General features: G+C 43.1%; 1 protein-coding gene across 2 annotated transcripts in view; it reads right to left on the bottom strand.

Annotated features, from left to right (window-relative positions):
- Mypn (myopalladin) overlaps positions 1-25913 on the bottom strand; it is a 72551-nt gene extending 46638 nt beyond the window's left edge. For both annotated transcript variants that reach the window (XM_035451068.1, XM_035451069.1), the window contains exons 1-3: positions 25015-25913; positions 4299-4474; positions 2344-2395 (exon numbers count right to left, since the gene is read on the bottom strand). In XM_035451068.1, coding sequence (XP_035306959.1) covers positions 2344-2395; positions 4299-4474; positions 25015-25913 — 1127 coding nt within the window. The remainder of the gene's footprint in view (positions 1-2343; positions 2396-4298; positions 4475-25014) is intronic.
- Positions 25914-26735: the final 822 nt, after the last annotated feature.

The following is a 26735-nucleotide window of genomic DNA, read 5'->3' as shown; positions in this document are numbered from 1 at the left end:
AAATTAGTTCTGTGAGGAAGATAGAGGTCTGAGGATCTGGCCAGAGAATCTGGCATGAGAGAGAGCTTAAGGCAGAGGGAAAGGCAGCCCTTTGGGTAGAAGATTCTGATCCTCCAAAAGAGCACTGAGAAACAGGAAGTGCTGGGCTTAAAGGGCCCTCAAGATCTTGACCATCGGTCTTTCACCTATGACCCTTGGGACACATGACCACTCACAGTAGGCTACCCTTTCTTTGGTCTGGATGTTGCCTCTCAGTTTCTTCATCTCTAAAATGGGTAAACAACCATTTATAGCCCGTGAGTCCTTTAGAAGGGTTAAAGAGATAACACCCCTCAGATACTTAGCTTGTCCTTGCTTTCCCCATGCTCAGTGGAGATGCCTGTGGGATCTCCATAAAACTGGGTGGGACAAAAAGACACAGAATGAATTTTCCTCAGACTGGCAGCACATATTCTAAGAAGTGAAATTACATGGCCTATCGTTGTCTCCATAGCATGTCTCCCTCTACAATAGGAGAGTCACTTAGCTTTTCACAGGGCTACTCCATATAAAGAGTATTTCCTAACCTCCCCTGTGGCTAGGTGTGTCTCTGTGATGACTTTCTGGACATGGGCCATGAGGGAGAGTGACATGTACAGCTTAAGAGAGATGACTCAAAAGGAGGGTTGGCGTGTCCTTCATGCCTTCCTTTAATACTGAGGAGATGGGGCCGTGTATTAGCATGAGGTGAGCAGAAAGCTCGATCTGACCACCAGGGACCTATGATGTCCCATGCTGGCACCTAGTAGACTGAGAAGCCCATTTGCCAGACAACTCCTGATCTGTATGTAAATGAGAAGTAAATATCTGTGTCGTTTAAGTCACAGTTAGTTTTTTTTTTTTCCTATAGATAATCTTTTTATTTATTTTTTTCTTTCTTTCTAAGACTGGGTTTCTCTGTGTAGCTCCAACTGTCCTAGAACTTGCTCTGTAGATCAGGCTAGCCTCAAACTCAACAGAGATCCACCTGCCTCTGCTTACTGAGAGCTAGGAATAAAGGCATAGGCCATACCCCACCACCGGTCTTCAGATAATCTTTTCTAAGCCAGGAACAGGATGAGACCAGAATGCTCAGTTTGAGAACAATTGGTACCTCTTCAAAGTCTAGAAGAGAGAGCGAGCCTGGGGCAGAGAGGAAGGCCTTTAAAGAGGCGATGGTAGACAGACACAAGGAAGAGGAATGGGACAAAGGCCTTGCGAACGATGGTGGAAAGGGGTGAGGGGTGAAAGAGAAACCCTTTACTTACTAATGTTCATATGCATACAAGAGCTAACAGTGAGTTATTGCAAGGGTAGACACAGAACGCCTAAGGAATAAGATGTGATTTCTTCCCTTCTGGAGCTTTCCCTCTGTGCCCACAGCTCTGTGAAGCCTTTCTTGATCTCTTTCTCCTTCCTTGACCACTGGCGTATCCATCCGAGTCCTGCACAGACCACACATGGTCGTATTCCATAGCACCTTCTTACTTTTGTCATTTCTTGCCATACTTCCTGTACATGTCCCTCTACTAGTCCTTAAATCTGGAATTTGCAGGAAGCCTGTGATTTTTCTTGGTGTCCACTGAATCTAGTGCAGAACCTGGGCCATAGTTAGGGTTCAATAAAGGCTGTAAAAAAGTAATAACTAGATGGATAAAACTTTATAGAGGGCAGGGTGGTGGTGGCACACACCTTTAATCCTAGCACTTGGGAGGCAGAGGCAGGTGGATCTCTGTGAGTTCGAGTCCAGCCTGGTCTACAGAGTGAGTACCAGGATAGGCTCCAAAGCTACAGAGAAACCCTGTCTCAAAAAACCAAAAAAGCAATAAAAATAAAAATAAAAAAAGACAAAAAACAAAAAACAAACAAACAAAAAAACCCTTTATTCGGTACCACTGTTCATCAAAAAAGCTGAGTTGCCAAGACATTTATATTATCTAAAACTCATGGCAATCCTCCTGTCTCAGTCTCCCAAGTGCTGTGAACACAGGTGTGTTCCACCGCACTTAGCTTTATAAGTACTATTTAAAAAACATATTTTAAAAGTTATTGGGTTATATTTTTAATCCTGTAAATAAAAGCATGATAATATTTCATAAATGACATCTCATTTTTTTTTAATACCAGGGAGATTTAAATTAATCTGCTGGGCAGGATTTAAGCAAAACCAAACTGAGTCTTCCCCAAATCTGCCCATGTATATGTAGGTACATATATATGGTTTCTTATGATACTAGGATCTATTATGGAACCACCTCCTTCAAGTTCTAGACATTAATTAGGGGTTCCCTTGGGGTCTGAGGATGTCTAGGCTGTTAGCATTACCGATTCATCTCTTCTTTATTAGGGTCCCCTTCTGAGTCAGAGGAAGAAACTCCTAGAGAAATGAAAACAAGAGATGGGATTTTTAATATTAATAATTTATTAAACAAATTCCTAGGCATTTGAAGGAAGGAACCCAGTGGCTCCCCACATGAACATCCAATCTGTCATTCTGGCAAAGGGGGGAATAGACCCTAAGAAGCCAAAGGAGTCAATCAAGGACGTGTGCCCAGTGAATGACACAGTTCCAATGAAAAGAGCCAAGTTCTGCATTCCAGTGTTCGAAACACCTGCTAAGATCTTTGGACTATCAGGGCCGTCTTTGCAGGCATCCCTGGTGCTCATAAATCCAAACAGAGTGGGTGAAAGGGGGGATTATTCTGGATTCCAAACATTGCAGGTGTAGGCGGGAGCTCTTCCGTCCTGCCCTCGTATTAACAAGTCATCCTCCATCTTGGGTGTGGGAGTGTTAGATGCCCAGATGCCAGAGTGGAAAAACAAACAGTAGTCCAATCTCAGTTCTCCTGCCAGATCCTAGATTTATTTCTCAAGATAGGAAATTCCAGGAATATACAGTAGAGCTAAACCTGGGGGGGTGTTTATTGTACTCCAAAAACTTGAGGCTAAAAACATGGAACACATTACTATGGATGATTTATTGGCTAAATGTCTGTCGAATATTCATTATGTGCTTGGTTCTGTGTAAATTATCAGAGATGAAGAGCAATGAGACCATCTGGGCCTTGCAATCTTGTTGGCAAATGAATGTTTGATCCATATCATATGGTATGTAAGTGCTCAAGGCAAAGCGTACCTGAGGTATTATATAGGCAAGAAAAAGTATTGGACAATGGTCCTCCAGATAAAACTCAGAGGGTGAAGCAAACAGGAACAAAAGCTTAATGGATAGCTGAGGTCTACAAATGGTTTTCTCCTCTAAATCACCCCTGCTTGATACTCTTACAAACGACAGCCCAAAGCTCTCAAGTGGTCGCCAGACTTCTATCCCTGTTCAGGGCCTTCCAGAATTTTCTTTGTTACTCACAAGCAAAGCCCTGCAGTGACTGATAAGGACTGAGAATCCGCTCACTGTCTCCCTCCACCTCAGCCTCACCTTGAACTTCAAGCCTCTTTCCTATTACTTTTGTCCTTGCTTGCTCTACTCTGGCCACATTAGTTCAATTCTTCCTATTTTATTTAAGTTGTTTTTTTATTATTATTATTGCCATTATTTGTGTGTGTGTGTGTGTGTGTGTGTGTGTGTGTGTGTGTGTGTGTGTGTGTGTTCTGTCCTTCTACTGTGGATACCAGTGATCAAACTCAGGTTCCAGGCTTTTTTGTTTTTGTTTTTGTTTGAGACAGGGTTTCTCTGTGGCTTTGGAGGCTGTCCTGGAACTCACTCTGTAGACCAGGCTGGCCTCGAACTCACAAAGATCCACCTGACTCTGCCTCCCGAGTGCTGGGATTAAAGGCGTGCACCACCAACGCCGGGCCCAGGCTTTTATATTTAGTAGGAAGCATCTAGCTGACCTAACACACTGGCTCATTTCTACCTCAAGACCGGTGATGTTCTCTCACCTCTGGGCTACTGCATTTGCTGCTGAATTCTCTGCCTCCAGTGATTTTTCCCTCAACTCTCTTGTGACCACCACTTACTTCCTCCAGGTCTCCCTCGTTAGTGACATTAAGTCACCTAATCAAAAAATTACAACACACACACACACACACACACACACACTATTCATTTCCTATTTCTCTGTGATGCTGTGATTTATCGTCTGCAGTTTCTCCCATTATAATGTAAATTCGTCAGCCCATCTAAACACTTTCGTCTACTCGATCCATGCCATTGTCCTCAGTGTCTAGATAGGTAGATAGGCCCTCAGCAAATGTTTATTTAATTACACATAATTATATTTTGATAGTGTATGCCATGTTCCAGAAGTATGTAGCTTTACCTTCTATGTAAATCTCAGCAGAAGTTGAGTCTGTCCCATAGATGTTGGAAGCAAAGCATGAGTACCGTCCTGTGTCCTCTTCAAAGGCTTCAGCGATGGTCAGAGAGTGCAGGTTTCCTGCCTGCACAATGTGAATGTCTGGAGAATTTTCAAGCTCCTTGCCTTCACAATACCACCTGCAAGGAGGAGCATATGGCCATCAGATCCCGGGGAAAATAGGAAAGTTGTCAGGCATGGCGGAATTTACCTGTAATCCCAATACTTGGGAGGTGGAGGTAGCAGAATCAGAAGTTCAAAGTCATCCTAGACTACACAGTGAATTGGAAGTCAGCCTGAGCTACACCAGACCCTGCTCCAAAACAACTACAACAAACCACACCAAACTAAATAAATAACATCAAAGATTGAGTAGCAGAGATGGCTCCAGACATTTTCTGAGAAGGAAACTGACAAACTTTGAGTCAGAATATTAAACAATCCTTTGTTTTAGTTATTATTTGGTTGCAACAGTGGAGAAGACAGTTGTCAATATTCAAACCACACTGATATCTCATTCTGGAAATCAAAGAGTAACTCCTATCGAAAATGACACTGATGAGCTGGCTCAGAGGTTAAGAGTCCCTACTGCGTTTTCAGAGGAGCCAAGTTTGGTTCTAAGCATTCAGGTCAGGAAGCTCACACCCCTCCCCCACCTCTCCCAGGATCCTGGCTCCAGGGACCTGATGCTCTTCTGACCTCCATGGGCACTACGTTTCTGCATAGGAACCCACACATAAACACACAATTTTAAAAAATTTACGAAACTGAGAGATGCTGAGAAAACAGACACTATCAATTCCAAAGCTACGACTGTGATACAGATGTTCATTTCTTCCCAAATTTTTGTAGCATGTTCCAATTGCTACTTCATCTTATCTAGAAAGCACCAAAAAGGTAGTAAGTGTTTACCATGTCAGGTGTACTCTCATTATGTCTGACACTGTAAGAAAATTAGTTCATTTTATTACTACTTCTCCATAGCAAACAACCCAAGTTAAATGTTTCTATGGGGGATGCATGGTTTATTTGTTTATTTATTTGAGACAAGGTCTCATTATGTAGCCAGGATGGCCTGGAAGTCACTAAAAACAGGTTGGACTCAAACTCAAAGATCTACCTGCCTCTGTCACCCGAGTGCTGGAATTAAAAGTGTGGGCCACATGCCTGGATCGTCCTTTATTTTAATTCTATATACTTAAAGTTAGAACCTTTTACTACATATAGCATATAGGTCTTGTTTTGTTTTGGCCAAAAGTTAATACAGAATAATATATGAAATATTTAGGGGCTGGAGAGATGGCTCATCAGTTAAGACTGCATGTTACTCTTGCAGCAGACTGAAGATGGATCCCAGCATCCATGTCAAGTGGTAAATAACCACTGTTAACTATTCCAGCTCCAGGGGATCCAACACCCTTTTCTGCCCTCCATTCGTACCCAAATTTACATGCACATATAATTAAAAAATATATATTTAAAAGAAGAAAAAATTTAAAATATGAAAGTAATGTGAGAATTACCAATGCGGAGTCAGGTAAAAATATAAGGGTATTTATTAGGAAGATACCTTACTTACAGAGCAACTTAGTCAGCCGGCAGGGCACAGGGTAAGTACAGCAAGCAAATGATGAAAAGGAAGAAGGGGCCTCCACGTATGCACCCCTCACTCTTAAACCTTCCCCACAGCACCCTGACCACACCCTGGAAGGCATGGTCAGGCATACCTGAAGCTAGCCCCTAGCAGGCGTGGTTACAGTGTCCCCTACAGTGGAAGTTCATGATATAAAAAATGAAAATAGAATTTTCCACATAACAGTTTTGGGAAAATCTACTGATCATATATATTAGCAACAATGAAACTATTACTCTTATGAAAGGACTCTGGAAGTGATGCTAAAAATTACAGATACATTTTATTCTTGGAACCAACAATCTTATTGGAATCTATGTACAGAGAGACTTACAGACGTACAAATGATAAGCATACAGGCTACTGGTTGGAATAGCAAGCAGCTGGAAACAACCTAACTGTCCATCATTAGGTCACTGTTCTCCAAGCCAAGATACAGCCACACAACAGAACACTGCAGCTCCAAAAGGAGGATGAGAGGAAGCACCGACTGTCAGTGTAGACGGCATTCTAAGACATCCTTAACCACCAAGTGGTTTAACCCCTCCCTCCCACCACTTAATGTCGTTCTAAGACTCATTCCAGAAATCTCATCTGTTTACCTACTTCCTACAATCAAGCTGTTCTCTACTCTTGCATAAACATGTCACGGGCTCCCCAGTATCCAAACCTCTGTCCAGGTTCTTACCCCTTCCTCTGCTTTTCCTGCACCTATAAATATAACTCATCCATCATCATTAGGCTCAGATATCACCTCCCACAGGAGGCTACCCTTCCACTGATGGTTAGCGTGTTTTCTAATTTCACCTTTAAGAAAAGATCTATCTTACCGGGCAGTGGTTGTGCAAGCCTTAAATCCTAGCACTCAGGAGGCAGAGGCCGGTGGGTCTCTGTGAGTTCGAGGCCAGTCTGGTCTACAAAGCAACACAGAGAAACCCTGTCTCGAAAAAAGAAAAGAAAAGATCTATCTCATGTCGTGAAAGTTTTGATGACACAGGAAATTCACTGAGTCTCTGTTTTGAAATTGTTTGTCTCGCTAATTTCACTGAATTGTGAACTCTTAGGATTCTATCTCCACAAGGAGCGGCTTGCCTCATTCAGGACAGTGCCTTATGCTCTTGAAGCAGTGGCAGAGCCCAGGGTAGCTCTGTCTGCTCTCTTCTTCGGCATCTTATCTCACCCCTCAGTGTCCAGCACACCTCACCTCCTCATCTGCTTTCTCAGCCCCAACTCTCTCTTCTCATCTCTTTCCTTCTGTTCAGCCTGATTGACTTTTCTATTCTGTGAGCACATTGAACCTTCTCTACCATGGATTCTTACTTGTTTTCTTTTTAATTTATAAAAATTATTCACCTGGGGGAGCATTCCTGCCACAGCATGCTTGTGGAGGTCAGAGGACAACTTGTGGGAATCAGTTCTCTCCTTCCACTAGGTAGGTTCCAGGGATTCAACTCAGGTCATCAAGTTTGGTGGCAGGTCCCTTTACCTGCTAAGTTGTCTTCCTGCAGGCCCTTGAGATAGGATCTTACTAGGTATCTCAGGTTGGCCTGAAACTTGTTCTATAGCCCAGGCTGACCTTGGACTTTTGGTTCCACTTCCACCTCCTGAGTATGGGAGTACAAATATGCACTCTCGCACCTGGCTCCACTGTGAGACTTTTGTGATCCCTAAAATCATCTGCCCCAGATCTTCATGGAAATAAATCTTGCTAAGTAAGACCACTGCCCAAATGTCACTTTCTGGGGGAGGCTTCCCACACCCTTTTCCCAGTGTGGTCTCTTTATATCCATCCACTCTATCATGCTAACCCAGGCATCAGTTACTTTTGTGTAGCTGTGACCAAAATACCTCGGATAGCATCATAAAGGAAGACGGATTTATCTTGGCTCAAGGTTTCAGGGGGGATAGTCCTTGGTTACTTGATCCCATGCACTTAGGAAGAACATATGGCAGCAGGAAACATAAGTCAAAAGAGGCTTTTCTCTTTATGGCCCACCGGAAGCAGGAAGAACAAGGCCATTAGTTAGAATCAGTTGTCACCTTCTAAACCACTCCCAACAACCTACTTCCTCCAACTGGACCTACTCCCTAACGTTTCTAATCTTCCAACACGGCATCAGAAGCTAGGTGACCATTCAATGCATAAGCCTTTGGGGGACATTTATATCCAAACCACAGAACCTTCATTTGTCATCCTCTCCGCACTCCCTACCGCTTGAAATCTTACAAACTTACCTTGCCACTGTTTGTCCCCCTCAGCACATTTTAAGTCCTATGAGATGACTTCATCAGTCCTATTTACCACTACAATCCCATCACCTACAGCAGCACCCTGGTACATGGGAGGTACTCGGAAAATTAATTAATTGTTGAAAATTAAATGAAGTGTTGATGGACTTCTTGGACCACCAATTGATGGGAAACATTCATAGTTAATGTTCTGTGAGTATTCAGTTTGTTCCATCAGATTCATTGCCTGTCTCTGAGCAGCAGACACAGAACCTGCAGCTGCTGAAACAGACTTGCAAATCTCTCAGAGCACACAGCTAACCCAGGCTACCGGGAGTGGCTGTGAATGAACCAGAAACAGGTACAAATCCTGGGCTTTCCATTAAACACTGCGTGTTGAGCACATTTGTCATCATTATTCTCCATTTGAAATACCCATAAAATGAAACTAAAGGGGTTTTTCTTTTCTTTTTTCTTTATTTATTTGCTTGTTTGTTTGCTTGTTTATTGCCTATGTGGGGGTGTCAGAACAGAGTCCCTTGTAGCCAAAGCAGGTTTTAAAACTTGATACCAGGACAATGATAATCTTGAATCCCCCATCCTCTGACCATATCTCCTGAATGCTGAGATTACAAAAGAAAAGAACTTCTAGGGGCACCAAGCCACAAAAACTAAAAGAATGGGAAGGAGAGCAGATAACAGACTTCAGGTGCTGTGGGAAGATAGACAGAACCTACAGAAGCAGGCTAGCCCAGAGTTGCAAACCTTGGGGATGTCAGTGAAAGATGCATTGATACAGCGAAACTCCAGAAATCTGGGACATGGAGACAGGAGATTTTTGACAACAGGGGAGAGGATGTGGAGTGTAAAAAAGGGGGAAAGGTTACACATTTGGAAAATAAGCCTCCGCCCCAGGTCATTGCCCCTCAGCTGAGCAGTCAGCCGTCCTCCCAGGACGACCAAACTGCAGGGTGACCAAGCAGAGGTCCCAGAAGGGAGCAAGAGAAGGTAGAGACGCAGGAGGTATTTCTCTAGGGGGAAATGAAGGGCTTAACCTTATAGAGCAGGCTGTTTGGAAATTTCACAAACTGATAGTAGAATTGGGATGAATTTGTTTCATATTCAAACAAGTAGGGACGAAATCACTACCACCAAGAGCCAGGCCAACAATAAGTTAGGACAAAATCAACAGTATGCCTCGTCCTTCTGGAGCTGCAGTCTATGCAACCGGGAATTCCATGAATGCAGGGGTGGGGACCATATTTGCATCAGAGATGCACAGACTTTGTGGGTTAGTGTTTTCCCAACAATATACAAGAGCAACTATTGATACATTTATTATGTCAGGTATGCTCTTATTTATGTGTTTAACTTTTATCACGTTTATTTATTTTTGGGTGTGCACCATAGCATGTGTGGAAGTCAGAGGACAACTTGTGGGAGTTGGTTCTTTTCTTCCATCACGTGGGGCCCTTAGGATAAATTTTGATCCTCAGGCTTCGTAGCAAGTGCCCTTACCCCAGCTAAGCCCTCTTGCTGGCTACACACACACACACACACACACACACACACACACCTTCCCTTTTATTTAATTTTTTTTTTTTTTGATACAGGGTCTCACTGTGTAATCCCAGCTAGCCTGGAATTCGCTGTGTAGACCAGGCTGGCCTCAGACTCACAGAGATCTCTCTGACTCTGCTTCCCAAGATCTGGGATTAAAGGTATATGCCACCATGCCTAGCCTTTAAATTTTATTTAGTTATTTAGGTTTTTTGAGACAGGGTTTTTCTCTATAGCAGTCTTGGCTGTCCTGGGACTTGCTCTGTAGACCAGGCTGATGTCAAACTCACAGAGATCTGCCTGCCTCTGCCTTTCAAGTGCTGGGTTTAAAGGTGTGCGCCACCACCGCCCAGCTAAATTTATTTTTAAGTTAGCAACCAAAGCCATGGGTTTAGCAGTGGCCTCTTCACTCACAGGTGACATTCTACTTTGTCCTGATGTGTTCTTCTTCCATCATGCTACCCCTCATCTCCCTTTTTAGCTCCCTTCCTTCTCCCAGACAGGTGCTCACCTGCCCGCACCCCTTCTCTCATGTCAAAATGTTCTGTCAGCCTCTCTTTTCCCATCAACCCAAAAGATGAAAGCCTTCTTCTCATTTCATCTAGATACAATTTAAATTACACAGGAAGGTCTGGGGTCATGGTTCAGTGACCAGGTGACTGCCTACCACACATGAGACCTTGGGTTTAGCCCCAAACACCATGACCCCAAAGAGAAAAATGTGTATAGGACAATATGCATCAATCCTATACAAACAATAAATAAAGCACATAGTTTTATATAGGGAACTTAAGCAGCATAGATGTTGGTATCCGCAGGGAACATCTGCAGCCAATTTCCTGATAACAGTGTGGTGCTGTGTAAACAAAGAAAAACTCTTCTAGCCCATAAGGCTGGCGTGAAGGACAGTTTTCCAGAAACAAGCAAAAGAACACTAAATACTTTTTGATATAACAATGTGACAATATATTGAGGCAACATAAAAAAGAAAAAACAGGAGAGCTGTTTTCGTGTGAGGGTGCTAAGTTACCGCAATAGACAAGGAAGGCAGCAGAAAATAGCTGACCCTAGCATACTGAGCAATGGCATAACAAGCATGTCGCTGAGCTAGTGTCTCTCACTTTCAGTGAGAACAAAAGTGAGATTATTTGCTCTTTGTGTTCATGTTCACACTGATAGGGCAAAAGCCCCAGCAAGTGAAGAGAGTTCTGAGTGCTTCAGCCACATGAATTGGAGCCTGTCACAGAGCTGACTGTGGTACTGGGTCCACCATACCCGCAAAGAGCATACTTGGACAAACCAACAAAAGTCATTACTTTTTATCAACTCTTTCCCCCCTTTTAGAGGTGGGGTCTGGGCTAGCCTAGAACTCACCAAGGAGACCAGACCAGGTTACCCTCTATCTCTCAGGTGCTGGTATGAAAGGTGTGTGTCACCATATCCAGCAACTTTTTATTGAGTCTTAACCTTGAGTCCGTGTTTTTTAATATTCTGGGTGGTGGACTGGGATGTGGTATAGGGCATTTCTGCCTCATGAGGGAGGGAAGGCCCTTGTGCTGTGCTTAAATTGAAGGCTAAACTAGATGTTTAATGCACAAAGTGGTATTTCAACTTGAAAGGATGAATGATAACCAGCTATGGACACTCAGATATGGGTATTCCACAGGCATTTTCTCACAAATCAGAGGAAGCAAGTTTGTTGCTCATGAATTAAAGGAAGAGGAGAAGGAGGAGGAAGAGGAGGAGGAGGAGGAGGAGGAGGAGGAAGAGGAGGAGAGAAGAAGAAGAAGAAGCAGAAGAAGCAGAAGAAGAAGAAGAAGAAGAAGAAGAAGAAGAAGAAGAAGAAGAAGAAGAAGAAGAAGAAGAAGAAGAAGAAGTGTTTTCTAGGAGAAATTAGAAAACTTTTGTGTCTCCTACAGTGAGTTTAGGTTTCTTAACTATCTTAAAGTTTTTTGTTTTTTTTTGTTTTTGGTTTGATTTGGTTTTTAATGAAAATCAGTGATTTAACAAATAAGTTTTGCTTTTCTTAATGCCAGAAATTTTGGAAGATCTGTTTTTTTTTTCCAAATGAATGACAGATGGAAGACACTGTCCCTATGGAGTTCAAAGTGGACCAATGGGTTTTAACACAACAGAGGACAAAAGTTATTTGCTAAGGTTTAGGTTTCCCACTGTGGCTAACCTTTAGGAAGCCACAACCTGAAAAGTCGTGAAACTGTGAAACTCTCCTGTTTCCAACTCCCTATCAGTAGGAGACTTTTTTTTACTTGGAAAATAGTTATTATTCATCAAATTATTTAGAGTGATATATTTATTATTGTTGCTATTTTTAAAATGAATGAATATTTGAAACACACTGGAGTTTTAATTTCTAACATGAGATGTAATTATAGCTCATGTAAACAAAATTTCTAGGCTGAAGACTGTAGCTTGGTGACAGAATGCTTGTTTGATAACCCAAGCTCCATTCCTGCACAGGAAGGGCAAAAAGGAGGGAGAGGGGGAGGGGGATGGGCCTGTGAAGGGAGGAGGAGAAAAGGGGAAGAGGAAGGAAGAAGAGAAGGGGAGGAGGAAGGAGAGGGAGGAGACAATGAAACCCCTTCTTTTGGACCTTCGTGATCTTTAAGATTATAAAGCACAACTAAGAATAATAGCTGGGAAGCACTAGGAGAGACACAGAGGGAAACAACAGGAAACTGCAACGAGAATTGAAAGTAGTCTGTGCTATAATATTTTCGGGTTTTTTTGTTTGTTTGTTTTTTTGTTTGTTTGTTTGTTTGTTTGTTTGTGGGGGTAGTTTCTCACTGTGTGGCCCTGGCTAGCATGGAACTCAATTTGTAAGCAGGCTGGCCTTAGACTCACAGACAACCACCTGCCTCTGCCTCTGGAGTGCTGGGACCAAGGGGTATGCCACCATACCCTGACCAGTATTTCAGTTTTCATGTTTAAATTTTATGTGTATTGGGTATTTTGGTTGCATGTCTTTGTGTGTGCCTGGTACTTACAGAGGGTGATGGATCCCCTGAAACTGTAGTTACAGAGGATTGTGAGCTGTTATGTGAGTGCTGGGAATTTAACCCAGGTCTTCTAACAGAGTATATATACATACACACACACACACACACACACACACACACACACACATATATATATATATGTATATATATGTATATATAGTGCTCTTAGCCACTTACCTATCTCTCTAGTGTCTGCATTTGAATTTTTAAGCAATGCACCAGGTTTTTTTTTTAATTTTCTAAAACAAATATAAGTAGTTTAAAACAAATAAATGCCTTCCTTTATATAAACATTATAGGTTTGTCTCAATCCCATAGGTAAGATTTCTCCTCCTTACCAAAAGAGAGTGGAATTATGTCTGATAATTCCATAGCCAGAGGGAGCTAATCAGGGTGGATCTGAATGCCTGAGCCATTTGTCAGAAGTACCGTCACCTGACTCAGACTACCAGGGTGGCTTCAGCCAGGGCCCAAGACCAGTCCATTTAACTCTGACTTTAACATTGAGATCCACTCAGAAACCAGAGTGGTCAGGCTGCCTCCTGAAAGGCTGACAACCTACCCAGCCACCCTGAAGACATCTGAGGGTGGGAGAGCGACGTCTGATCTCGGAGCTCCCTATATTGTCGAATACTTTCGTAGAGATGCTCTCACTAACTCCAGGTTTCCAGAATGACTGTCCTTATGACACTCATAGAATGGCAGGAGGTGGTGCCCAGTGTGATTCATGACTCAGAAGAAATGAGTCACTGGGCTGGGGAAACAGGGCAGATTCAAACCTCCCTTCTATGTATTGTAGTCACCTGCCAAGCCTGCTGATTTGGCCAGCTATCAAGCCAGGGAAGGAGGACACTCAAGAAATATGTTTTCCAAATTTAACCGGTTGTTCTACCCTCTCTCAGCTGCCTATCATTACCAATTACCATTCTACTGCTAGATTACTAGTGCAGCTAAAACATGACGGGTAAATATTGTGACTTGTCGTTTTAGCACGTTAACAAGTTCTAAGTATAATTTGAACGCACTGCTCTGACTCACCAGTAATAATTCCTGCTAAGGGAGCAAGCGCTTGCTCAGAGTCCTCTTTTAACCTCACCCCAGTCCTTCCAAAGTCCCCATCTCACCTTCTATTATTTTGTTAGCTGGTTCCTTTTCCTTCCTAGAATCTACAGATGTTGGGTAATAACATCTTTATTTGTATATTATGTGTTTAACATATCTTTCCTTAATTGGATGCGAAAACCACAAGAGATATCAAGGACTAGAAGCTATGCTGTATTTTTACATAAAATATACACATATTTTACTGTATATGTGTATGTGAATGGGTATGCTTGCATATGTGTGAAAGTCAGAGGGCAACACCTTGGTTACCACCTATGGGAATATCATCCACCTCCTTTGAGTTAGGGTTTCACTATGGCCTGGAGTTCACCAATAGGACCAGACTGGCTGGTCAGTGAGTCTTGGGGATACCGTGTCTCCCCAGCGTCTCAGCACTGGGATTACAAGGGTGCCCCACCAGGCCTGGCATTTTTTTGTGTAGGTTCTAGAGGAGGAACTCAGGTTCTCATGCTTGCATGGCAGGCATCTTGCTCACTAAGCCATCTTCCCAGCTGTGTGCTCAATTTCGTGACACAACTTCATGTTTTCAATGTTTACTGTTTACTCCTAAATTCACAAGTTTAAGTCTCCCTTTTCCATTGAGTATGCGGCTTCCACTCCTGGAAAGGTGTGGGAGGATAGGCCAAGCTTTAAGTTTATTTTAAAATGTGTAAGTTTAGCTGGACGTGGGGGTGTGCAACTTTAATTCCAGTGCTCAAGGGGCAGTGGCAGTCAGAGCTCTGAGTTTGGGGCCAGCCTGGTCTACATAGTGAGTCCCAGGACAGTCAGCTCTACAAAGAGATACACTGTCTCAAAAAAAAACAAAAAACAAAACAAAACAAAACAAAAAACCAAGTGTGAAGTCTTCTTCCTGAATTCTTCCAGGTGGGAGTTAATTGGTAACTTAAGCAAAAATAAGCAGGTGTCTCATATGAAGACACTGAGCCCTCCCTTCCCCACTTAGCTAAATTTATGTAGAGCAAAGGAGATTGGATAAAGACAAGGAAAGCAATTCCTGAGCCTTGGCTGACCTTGGATTCACAATTCTCGATTCTCCATCTTCTCCTCCCAAGCCCTGGGATTAGGATCAAGCTCACCACATTTGCTCCCCGTATTTTTTTTTTTTTTTTTGACACAGGGTTTTATATATCCCAGGCTGGTCTCTAACTGCCTCGCACTTCTGACCCTCCTGCCTCCACCTCTTGAGTTTATCTACTGCTAGGGATCCTACCAGGCCAACACTAAAGTAATATATTTTACAGACCAAATTACTTTTTGCCACGGCTTGCCTGCCCAAAACTTTAATTGCTTCTTTCCAGAAACTTATTTTGCTTCAATACATTGCCTTTTTTGTCTAAATTACTACAAAATTTGCTTATTTATTAAAGTTATCATTTATTATCTGTTCTTCTTCACAGAATGTAGTATTCCAGAGAACTTCCCTTTACTTAAAGGATTCCCGTGTCCCTGAAACATTTCCCAGTACATATTAAGTGCCTTGAATTGTTATTGAATGAGCAGACAGACAGATTTTCAGGTTTTGCTGTCATCAGTCTGGTGTACTGAAATCTTTCTGTGTTACATGTTTAAAATATAATGTATTCCTTTGTTTTGTCCGATATATTGTGGGGGTGGTGAGAGTGTACATGTGATTGATTATGTGTTTACACAGGTGGAGGCCAGAGGTCAAATAGTGGGTGTCTTCCTCAGTTACTTTCTACCTACATTTTAAAAAAAAAAATTATTCAGGATAGGGTTTCCCATTGGCCTGAAGCTCACAGACTTGATTTGAGTGCTCTGAACGGCTAGCTAGCATGCACCAGAGGTCACCCTGTTACATCTGTTACATCCCAGCCCTGGGACCGCAGCATGCTGCCATGCCAAGGTTATTATATGCACACCGAGGAGCCAACTCAAGCCCTCGGATTTGTGCAACAAGCATTTTACCAAACAACCTGTCCCTGGACCCTGCTAGGTTACATCTTCTAGAAGAACTCCTTTGTTTGTTCCCGGGGGGAGCTGTCTCCAAGTTGGTTTTCCTGAGCCTTTTGAAACTTTGGCCTGCTCAGGACTCTCGGCTCTCATTACAGGAGACAATAGTTTCTGGTGATTGCTGGGGAGGGGCAGCTGAGGTTTCAGATAGGTAGACACTGTGTACCAGAAGTGCCTCAATCCTCCTGGCTATTGTTAGCTATCTGGGCCACTGCCCGGCCCCTTCAGAGCACGCCTGCTGCTTTGGCTCCTGTATTCAGGGCTGTGCTTGGTGCTCAGCCCAAGCAGAGTGGGAAGCCCTGACCCACAGCTGCTCTAAATGCTGTCCCCAGGTTCATCACGACGACTGCCAGGGTCCTCTCCTAGTTCCTGGGTCTTTCCCCTCTGAGTCTGGAGCATGCCCAGAAGAGATCCTAGTACCTAGGCCATCTTTTCTATGATTTAGGTATGATGTTCCCTTGTCTGTTAGGGTTCATATTGTCTCCATGTCATTGAAGCTTTAGGTTTCTACGGCACCCTTCCAAACCTCATTACTGTATATTCAGGAGGTTAAGTTATTTATCTGGTTTTTCCAGACAGGGTTTCTCTGTATAGCTTTGGAGCCTATCCTGGCACTGGCTGGCCTCGAACTCACAGAGATCCACCTGCCTCTGCCTCCCCAGTGCTGGGATTAAAGGCGTACGCCACCAACGCCCAGCTAAGTTATTTATCTTAAAGAGGTTGCCTCCAGTTTATATATACATGTCAAGTCTCACAAAACTGGCCTCTGTCTTCTAAATGGGATTTCTACATAAATGCCACCATTCTGATCAACAGGTAAGCAAGGAACGACAGGACAGACGCAGAAAGAAAGACTATGGGAACAAAACTATAGCTAAATTTTCATCAATTCAGCAGTTGTGGAACGAGGGGAGTTTCCCAAATGAGAATGTTTTGTGAATTCAGCAAGGTTGTGAAAGTCAACCATATTTCTATACTTGACAAACACAGCATGTCATTTTTAAAAAAAAAAAAAAAAAGATACCATTTATAGTTGCATTAAAAAAAAAGAAATTCCTGTGAATAAAGGTAACCAAAGATTTGGTAAGACTTACAGAAATGATTTTAAATCTTTACCGACATATTTGCTTGGGCCTGAGAGGCAGCTCAGTGGAGCCTTGCACACGGCTGCCTTAGATTCCATTCTCAGTAACATACTCTCTCCTGTAATCCTAGCACTCAAGAGACACCAGAAGGAGCACAAAAGAAGGCCAGCCTGGGAGTTCTCAACCAGTGGTAACTGCAAAACCCTGTTTCAAAAACAATCTAAAGCCCAAACCAAACCAAACAAATTTGTTAAAGGATACCTAAGGAAATGGAAAAATATACCATGAGACAGGGTTTAACTAAATAGCCCAGGCAGACCTAGAACCACTCCACAGCTCAGGCGGATCTCGAACTCATAATCTCTCGGCTTCACCCTCCCAAGTAGCTGGGATGATAGGCTTGCTCCACTAAGCTCAGCTAATGTCCAGACTATTTTTTTTTTAAATCTTAATTAAAAAGAACTGGGTGGTGGTGGCGCACGCCTTTAATCCCAGCACTTGGGAGGCAGAGGCAGGTGGATCTCTGTGAGTTGGAGACCAGCCTGGTTTACAAAAATCGAGTTCCAGGAAAGCCAGAGCTTATTACAAGAGAAACCTTGTCTTGAAACATCCTCCCGAGACCCCCCAAAAAATCTTACAAAAAGAAAAGACTAAGCAATTCAGTAGCAAAATAAGAACATCTCGAGTCAACAAGATAGGTGCCGGTAAAATTGATTGCTGCCCAGCCTGAAACCACGTGGTGGAAAGAGAGGCGTGACTCCTGCAAGTTGTCCTCCAGAGCCTATATCACACCATGGCACTTGCACACACAAAATAACAGACACATAAGTAAATTTAAAAATAAACGACTAAATAACACGAGGCAGCACTTCATACCTGTTGTAATGGTTAAACTGGTATCGTTCACATTGGCAAAACGATGTGGAATAACCAAAATCCTTACATTATTTTCTTTGGGAAAAAGAAATTGCTGGAATTACGAAGTTGAAGTTAGCTATACATGCACTGCCTACAATTCCATCCTTACCCACAGTAACATACCAGGTGAAACTCACCTGGATTATTGAGAGCATATACCACTATTCATGTGTGGAAAAACAGTGAGGTAAATCAGAGGTACACCGGTAGTAACACAACAATCTAACCACGTGGCCATATATTTACTATACAGCAATGAAAAATAACTGAATAGAGTCATATGCTCTTAAGGAAGCAAAGTCACACAGCGGACGTTCTCATTCCAGTCATCTAAAATGTTTACACGACGGACTTACCATACGTTTAATTTTAAAAAAGCTAATACTTATACATTGTGTGTGGGGGAGAGGGCTATGGGCACGTGCCTTAGCGCTCATGTGGAGGTTGGAGGAACATACCCAGTTAGCTCTCTCCCTCCACCGTGGGGGTTCTGTGGATCAAATTCAGGTTGTCAGCTTTGGTGGCAAGCACCTTCATCTTGCTGACCTCTAACTTTTTTTTTTTTCTTTTTTAATTATAGACAAAGTAGAGACACACCCATTGCTAAGCGTCATCAATTATTAACAAGTTTCCTGCGGCTCGCTAAAATACGGTGTCTGGCCTCCTCTTCAGACCCTGACTCAGGGGCTCCTGGGTAAAGGCTATGAAGTTGCCTGCCTGTTTAGGTCCTGGGAGACACTCGAGCTGCAGGTCCAGTGAGCCACTCTACCTGCTCTAGAAGCTACTGAAGCCGCTGCCCTCTCTTCAAAACATCTCTGCCTCACTCCTCCTGTTTTGGCTGTGTAATTTCGTTCAGCTCTTTATACTCCACAGTTACCTTGCAGTTTGCCTCACGGGCTTTTCTGTTCCCTCATTCTGTGACAGTTTTCCCCATACTCTACTTGGTTGGGCTAACTCCACCTAGTCATTCTTTAGGTGTCAGCTCTAGTACTATTTTTTTTTTAGGGAAAATGTCCCTAACCAATCATTAGGCTTGTCCCCTACTGTGTGTTCCCTCCTTTATAAAGTTCATCACTATTAAAATTATGTATCATTTGTAGAGTTTTTAATTATCTGATCCCCCTACTAGGCTCTAAGCTTTCTGAAAGTGGAGATTTCTGAGTCTTGATTGATTTAAACTTAGACACAAAACACATAAATGTGCTAAATATTCATTGGATGAATGAGTGAATGTGGGATTTCCCAAAAGGTTAAAGAAAAAGCCCCGAAATAACAGAATATGACTTGCCTCTGTATTATTTAAGATACCTTTCCTTGCTGGGCAATGGTGGTGCATGCCTTTTATCCCAGCACTCGGGAGGCAGAAGCACGCAGATCTGTGAGTTTGAGGCCAGTTTGATCAACAGAGAGAGTTCCAGGATGGCCAGAGCTACAATACACCCCCCCAAAAAAAGATTGCTTTATTTTATTTTATTTTTAGCATCATGTAGCCCAGGATGGCCTCCAACTTGCTAAGCAGCCAAGGAGGACCTCAAACTTCAGATCCTCCTGCCTCTACCTCCCCAGTGCTGGCTGGGATTATGGGCATGAGCCCCACGGCTGTACATCCTTTCTTCTGTTTTAAAACAATTATCACATTTCCTTTCTGTTCCCTTGGCATGATACTGTCAAGCACATAACTGTTCGGGAGTAGCAGTCAGGAAAACCAACAACCATAGCAGGCTCTGATCGATATAAAAAGGTAGACTTGTGCTGCCTTAGAAGTTTGTGTATAGGCAGCCCCAGAGTAACCCAGCTGTACATTCCTGGGCAAAGAATCTGGAGTCAGGACACAGAACGGCATCAGGGCCATTTGCTGTGAATTCCTGAAGACTCTTTCATCCTGGACTACTGCACCAATGGATGCCATTTTCTAAGACCCAGAATGAAACTCTGCCGAACCTTAACAGGGTTTCCAGAAATGCTAATTTCGTCGAAATAGGATCTTGAGTCTACTGAGAGATCTCAACATAATTCACTTGGAAACCAAGGCTAAGAGCACAGAGGTGTTTCTAGCTTGCTAAACTGAGGTTACATGAATTCGGGTAAAATGGGAGCCTGGAGACAGCTGCCCAACACATTTCATTTCCTTCCTGCCCACGATATTCCTATTTTACAAGCTGAAATGATTCATCATTCTACTTGTTTTGTTGTTGTTGTTGTTTTTTTTTTTTTTTTGAGACAAAGTCTCAGGCTGCCCTGGAACTCATTATTTTGACCAGAATGATGAATATTTGAATATTTGATCCTCCTTGCCTCTACCTTCTAGGATTACAGGTCTGCTATGGATTGAACCTGGGGCCTCACACATGTTAGGCAAGCATTTTGCCAGCTGAGGTACATCCCCAGCTCAACTGTGATATATTGTTAGAAAAACTCTGTAGATCAGAAATCTGTGTTGCAGGGTCCCTTGCGATGTTCTAGGAGCTTTAGTGGTGCAACAAGCGGGTTTCAGGCGCTCTCTGCTCAGCTCCTTTAAGCCAAACCATACTGATTTTGTCTTAAAAATATGTGCGTGTGAGACAGAGACAGACAGAGAGACAGAGACAGATTTGGAGGAAATTTTTTTCGTGGAGAGTTACTGTTGAAGGAAAGCTGGAGACTATTTTCCTGTTTTCCATTCTAGCACTGCTCTTCACTGTCAATGTGTGACCAAGTCCCTTTGTAAACACTAAGAAACACAAGCATTCCCTCTGTCCTTATAGGCTAGACCAACTTAGGCACAAGGACGCTGAGGCAGACCTTCCAGTGTCCAGGCTAACTCTTCAGATGTTCTAATTCCTTTTAGACAGGGTCTCGGGTTGTCTCCAATTCATGTGTAACTAAGGATGACCTTGAGTTCCCATCCCTTATGGAATAATGTGTGTGTGTGTGTGTGTGCGTGTGTGTGTGTGTGTGTGTGTGTGTGCGTGTGCGTGTGCGTGTGCGTGTGCGTGTGTGTGTGTGTGTGTGTGTGTGTGTGTGTGTGTGTATGCATACACATGCTTGTGGGAACCAGAGGTTGACATCATGTGTCATTCATCAGTTACTGTCTATCTTTCTTTTACAATTTATTCTTTGAGAATGCCATACAGTGTGCTACCTTTATGTGCATGGGTGTAGAGCCATTTCCTGGAGCATAAGCACCCTACTATCTACCAGGGATCCCCAAGGATCCGCTTGCTGCCCCCCCCAGAACATTACCCAGCCTTTTCAAATGGAGAAGTTTCTTAAATCATCCCTCCTGTCTAGCCAGTCATGGAGTTCAGCCTCATCTAAGCATTGGTCTCTGGCATCCTTTCTTCTCCTTCTCCTGGCATGCACCCCACGCCCCTCTGGAGTATCTGATGCCCAGGACACCTTCCACGGCTTCCCCAGAAACCTCAGCACTCCACCCTTTCCTGATCAAACCCAGCCTTCCAGAACCATACTCCCAAAATGCTCCCTTTCACTTTGCTCACACAACCTTAGACGGTTTCCAGTTTGTTCTGGACTTTCCTTTCCAGGCCCTGCAGAATCAATCATCTGGCTCCACTCTCCTTTCTGGTTAGGTGAGTCTCCTCCCTGTCAAATAAAAATATTACAATGCCTGCATCTGTGGCCCTCTGTAAGCAGGCCTCCGTAGCAGGACAGGGTTCATCCTTTCCACCCACCTTTTCATTGAGCCTCTGCCCTCTGTTCTCCACCAGACAAGGGCTTGTGATTCCTTGAGAGCAGCTGCCTCTGGGCCTTTGCACTTGGTTTTTCTACCACTGCTTCCACTCCAGGGTCCAATGCTTGCTTTATCCTGAACTCCAGGCACAGTAATGTCTGGTTTGAGCCACACTGCATCCTGTACTCTTTTTTGTCTTCAAAGGTAGGGTCCCATGGAGCCTAATCTAACATCAAACTTGCTGTGTTGCTAAGGACGACCTTGAACTTCTGACCTTCCTGCCTCTAACTTCCAAGTACTGATTAGGCATGTGTCACCATGTCTGGCTTTATGTGAGGCTGGGGACCAAACTCAGGCGTCCCCAGCCCTACTCTTTGTATGTCCCTTATTATACGATACTGCAGCGTTCTGATTACACGTCTGATTTCCGTACTAGATTATGAGTTGCCCTCTCAGAATGGTTTAGATGTGGTTTTAAAACAAGGTCACTAACCTCCAACAGCTCACTGCTTTGAACTCTTAGGGAACAACTTTAATGACTCAGTAGGTGTTTGTTGAATAACAAATGAGTTCATTTCTAAGTAGCTCCTGTTTTGTCTCCAAAGTTCAACTGGAATGTCTTTACATCTCCACAGCCTTCTTCAACTTTCCTGTTTCTCAGCCTGAGAACATATATGGGTTATTACTATAGAAACTAGGATGACTTCTTCCAGTAGATGTTAACCTCCTGGAAGGCATAGGTACGAATTTATATTATTTGTATATTTGCATTGACAATGGTGTCAAGCAAATTAAAAACTAAACAAATATTGCTTTCAGAGTAAACGTGCATAAATTCTTTATCAGGAAAACGGTGATGGCTGATAGCCGGCCAGGAAAATTACAGTTTTCTTCATACGATTATAGTCTGGAAATTCAGTAGAAGTTCATTCAGAAATGAATGTAATGAATTCCCACATGTTTCCTGGCCTCAGAACAATAGTTGGTATAGACATGAACTCTTATCAGTAGAGAAATTTTTCCCAGGTAAAATTAGTATTGCTTCATAGAAGCCATATATATGACTTTTGCTTTGTGTGTGTATACATGTTTTGTGTGTGAGTATCAATGTATGCATGTTCATATGTGTGTGAGTTCATGTTCATGCATGGAGGCAGGGGAGGTTGACGTCACATCAGATGTTTTACTCTATTTCTCTCCATATTATTTACTGAGGTGAGATCTCTTCTGAGCCTGGAGCTCACCCATTCCGTCTAATCTAACTAATCAGTAAACCTAGGAATCTTGCATTCTGTGGATTCTGGAGATCTGATCTGAGCTCTGATCCTCATATTTGCACTTTAATCCACTGAGTCACCTCTCTAGCTTGAAAAACATATAGATTTGTAAACCTTTCCCTGCCTGATTAATCAGTTTTGGGTGGCTATTGGATTACTTTGATTGGGGAAGGGATACTTTATAATCCTGGTTGGTTTTTTGGGGAGGTGTACTGGATTGGTTCTTGTAGCCAAGACTGTCGCCATTGAGAAATGGGAAGAATGAGGGATTTGGTCTTTTTCTAAAAAAAAAAAAAGTCTGTGTTCCGAAACCAGTGAGTTGGACTGGATCACTCTAAAGTGTGTGTGTGCTGTAATCTAAGGGCTCACCAGCTTACTTAGACTGACCAGAAGCCATGGAAGGACATGTGTCATGCTGCTGGAATGACACCTCACAAGCTTTACTGACCAAAGTCCCAGGAAGTGTCATCAGTCATATTTAAAGGAGAAGGTCAGACACCACCATTCCCACTCTTTGTCCAACTGTCTAACTCACGATTTAAATGTAAGGTGAATGAACTCTTGATTTTCTGGTTTTGCTTGTTTGTTTTTAACACTCAGATAGTGTCCTCTGCCTTATACTCTCCCAAATGATGAGAACCAGTATCAACTGCACATGCCAAGTGCAGGGAAGCCACAGCAGGAACCACTTCACTCTGCAACTTCTCCTCAGGGTTGGCAATGCTCTTCACAGTAATTAGCTATGATAATGTCCCTGAATGTATAGTTTTCCCCACCCACTATTTATTCATCTATTCGCTCAACATTCCTGAATGGCCAGCATGGGGTAGAAGTGATGCTTGATGCTCAAGACTCAAAACCATGGAAACGTGCTTTGAAAGTCAGCTGGGTAACCTGATAGTAAACGGTCATTATGGATATGCTTTATGTTATCCTTGAAAGCAAAATCTGATATATGAATATGTCTTTGGGCCAGAATACCTTCAATTAGTGTGCATACATAAAAAACAATTATTCATATTAATATAATTGCTTTATAGTACAAATATTACAAAAGAAAAAGATGAAATACTGTTGACTTACAGAGACTAAAGATTACATAGTAATGATGTCATATTCTAGCAGTGATTAGGTGATTAGGGAAATATGGTAACTCTTCCAGGCCTCTGAATACTAGTAATTCTCCACAAAAACAATGTATTTTAGCTGCACTATTCATATTACCATATAGTAATAAAAGAGGTAGCGAATATCACCTGGGAAGCTACGGTTGGCTCCAGGCTCTGTAGGACCAAAAACATAAAAGGGAATACTTCAAAGTATAGTATCACATTAGGACATAAAGTTAGGTACAGCATATGTAGGCCCTGAAATTTCTGCCTGTGTGCCTCACAGAACAGCTGACTATGGTAGACACAGTAAAGATGAGTGTCTTTAGAAAGAAGGCAAGTGCTTGACTTGCAAGCCTGAGAATCAAATCTGGGATCCCCAGAAAAAAAGCTATGTGTAAAAGCCAGGTGTGGTAGTGTCTGTATGTTCTCCCAGTGTTCCATTGGTAAGATGGGAGGCGAGGGCAAAGAACTCCCAGCAACTCAAGGACCAGCTAATGCACACACACACACACACACACACACACACACACACACACACACACACTGAACATTAGGGAAAGACATGGGAATAAGGGAGAATAGTGTTTTATATATGTAGGATGGATTTTTAAAAACTGACCTTACAGCTTTTAGAAGAAAAGAATTTGAGAGAGGGTCGTATGTAGACCGGTCTTGAACTCTGTATGTGGTCAAAGATGACCTCGGACTACGGATCCTCTTGCCTTTCCCTCCCGAGTGCTGGAATACAGACTTGTGCCACCATATTTGATTTTCTGTGATGCTGAGGGCATCTAGGATTTCTGGCATGCTAGCTAGACAAGCACTCTACCAGCCCAAGAAATTTTATTCATTGCAATACTGGGATGAGGGGTTGAACTCAGGCCCTCACACATGCTGGGCAAGTAAACTATCAATTCCAAGCCTACTACAGCCTCAACCCTAGAATAATTTGACTACTTACGGAGCTAATGTTAGGTTCCTGCCTTTCATCCTAGCTCCTTTTCTCAAAGGAAGTTCAGGGTTTTCTGGAACAACAATCATGGCTGACAGCATTGCTAAACACCACTCACTGGCTGTTTTTACCTTACTTGGGGTGGTGGAATTCCTACCACTATGCAATCCAATTGGACTCGGCTTCCTTCCGGAACTTCTCGGCTCCGTAACTTTTGTGTGAAGCGGGGAGGCTGCCCCAGAGGTTCTTCATAGTACAGCGATGAAGGTGAAGACCCTGGGGTGCTGTCTCCAGCAGCAGCCTCGCCTGCGGCCAACTCTGCTTCCCGCCTCTTGGCTTCCCGTTGTTCAATCGCGTGGTTCAGCTCATTGTCCCTGCTGTCTGCAGGGATGGGAATGGGTACAGATGCTCTTTCTCGCCTCTCTGTCAGATCTGAGAAAGTGGAGCTGTTTTTCTGCAGGGCTTTGTTTTGAGATTCCGTTTTGCTCTTGTGGTTTTTGCAAGCCCGCGGTCTGATCCTCTTGGAGCTGTGCGCCTTGAAAAGGGAGGACAGCTCTTCGATGAAATCGGCGGCCTTGTTGAGGAAGACTTTCTTGGACTGGGTTTCAGAACTGTACTGTGGCCTCTTGGTCTCCGGGGGACTGTCTTTAGAGCTGGCAGGACCTCCAGGGCTGTCCTGGCAGAAGGCAGGTTCGAAGCTTGGTTTGGGTGAAAGCTTCGTCTTGTCAGAAGACAGACGTTTCCTAGCTTGAGCCTCATCCACTCTCTCCAAAGGGTCGTGGTTGATGGCCAGCCTTGCCAGATTGACGCTCTCATCTAACTCTTCTTGACTCAGGAAGGCAGACAGGTCCGGAAGGTCCTCTTGGCCTCCTCCTTCTGCGGCTCCAGAAGGACTGCCGAAGTGGAAAGGGTTGGAGGAAGGCTCTGCTCGACTCCGCTCGTTGTCCCCGCGATGCCTGGTTTCAGCCAGATAGCTTTCTCGCAGAAGCTGAGAGATGGAAGTAGATGCTTCTATGCTGTCGTCTTGCATGCTGTAACAAAATCATGGGCATAGCCAAAAATAATAAATAAATAAATAAATAAATAAATAAATAAATAAAATAAATCAGATCACTGCCATGGAATAACAAGCCTGTATTTACTATAGCACAGACTTAAATTATGTTAAGAAATTCTTAAATCACCTAATGGTTACACTTTCACAAAAGTGAAAGACTTAACAATGACTCCTCATTGTAAAAGGAAATGAAGTTTCCCTGAAATTAAAAATAAAATCCGGCTGGGTGTCACGGCTAATGCCTTTAATCCCAGCACTTGGGAGGCAGAGACTGGTGGATCTCTGGGAGTTCAGGGCCAGCCTGGTCTACATAGTCAGTTCCAGGACAACCAGAGATATCCTATTTCAAAAGTCCAAAACAAACACAAAACCCCTGGGGATTTCTATTTTAGTACTTTCTTTACAATGAATTCAATTGTACAAACCATGAGATAACCATAGTGATTTTATACAGTGTCAGGGGGGATGGAACTCAGTGGCAAATGCTTGCCTAAAATGTGAAAAAAAAATGTCTAAGCCTAATTTATAAAATTACATTTATTTATTTATTTATTTATTTATTTATATTTATTCATTGTTGTATAAGGCATACATGCACCATGGAGGTTCTTTCTTCCACCACGTGGGTCTAGGAATCACATGGGCTTGGTGACAAGCACCCTTGCCCACTGAGCCATCTCATTGACCCGTCTAAGCCTGATTTTGCTAACAGTTGCAATGGTTGATGCGCTTTCATATTCAAAACAGATCTGTTCTGCATCCTTTCCTCACTCTTGCCAATTTTGTTAACTTGAT

This window comes from Cricetulus griseus, assembly GCF_003668045.3.
Source record: "Cricetulus griseus strain 17A/GY chromosome 1 unlocalized genomic scaffold, alternate assembly CriGri-PICRH-1.0 chr1_0, whole genome shotgun sequence".
Lineage (NCBI taxonomy): Eukaryota > Metazoa > Chordata > Mammalia > Rodentia > Cricetidae > Cricetulus > Cricetulus griseus.
This window is presented reverse-complemented; position numbering and strand designations above follow the sequence as displayed.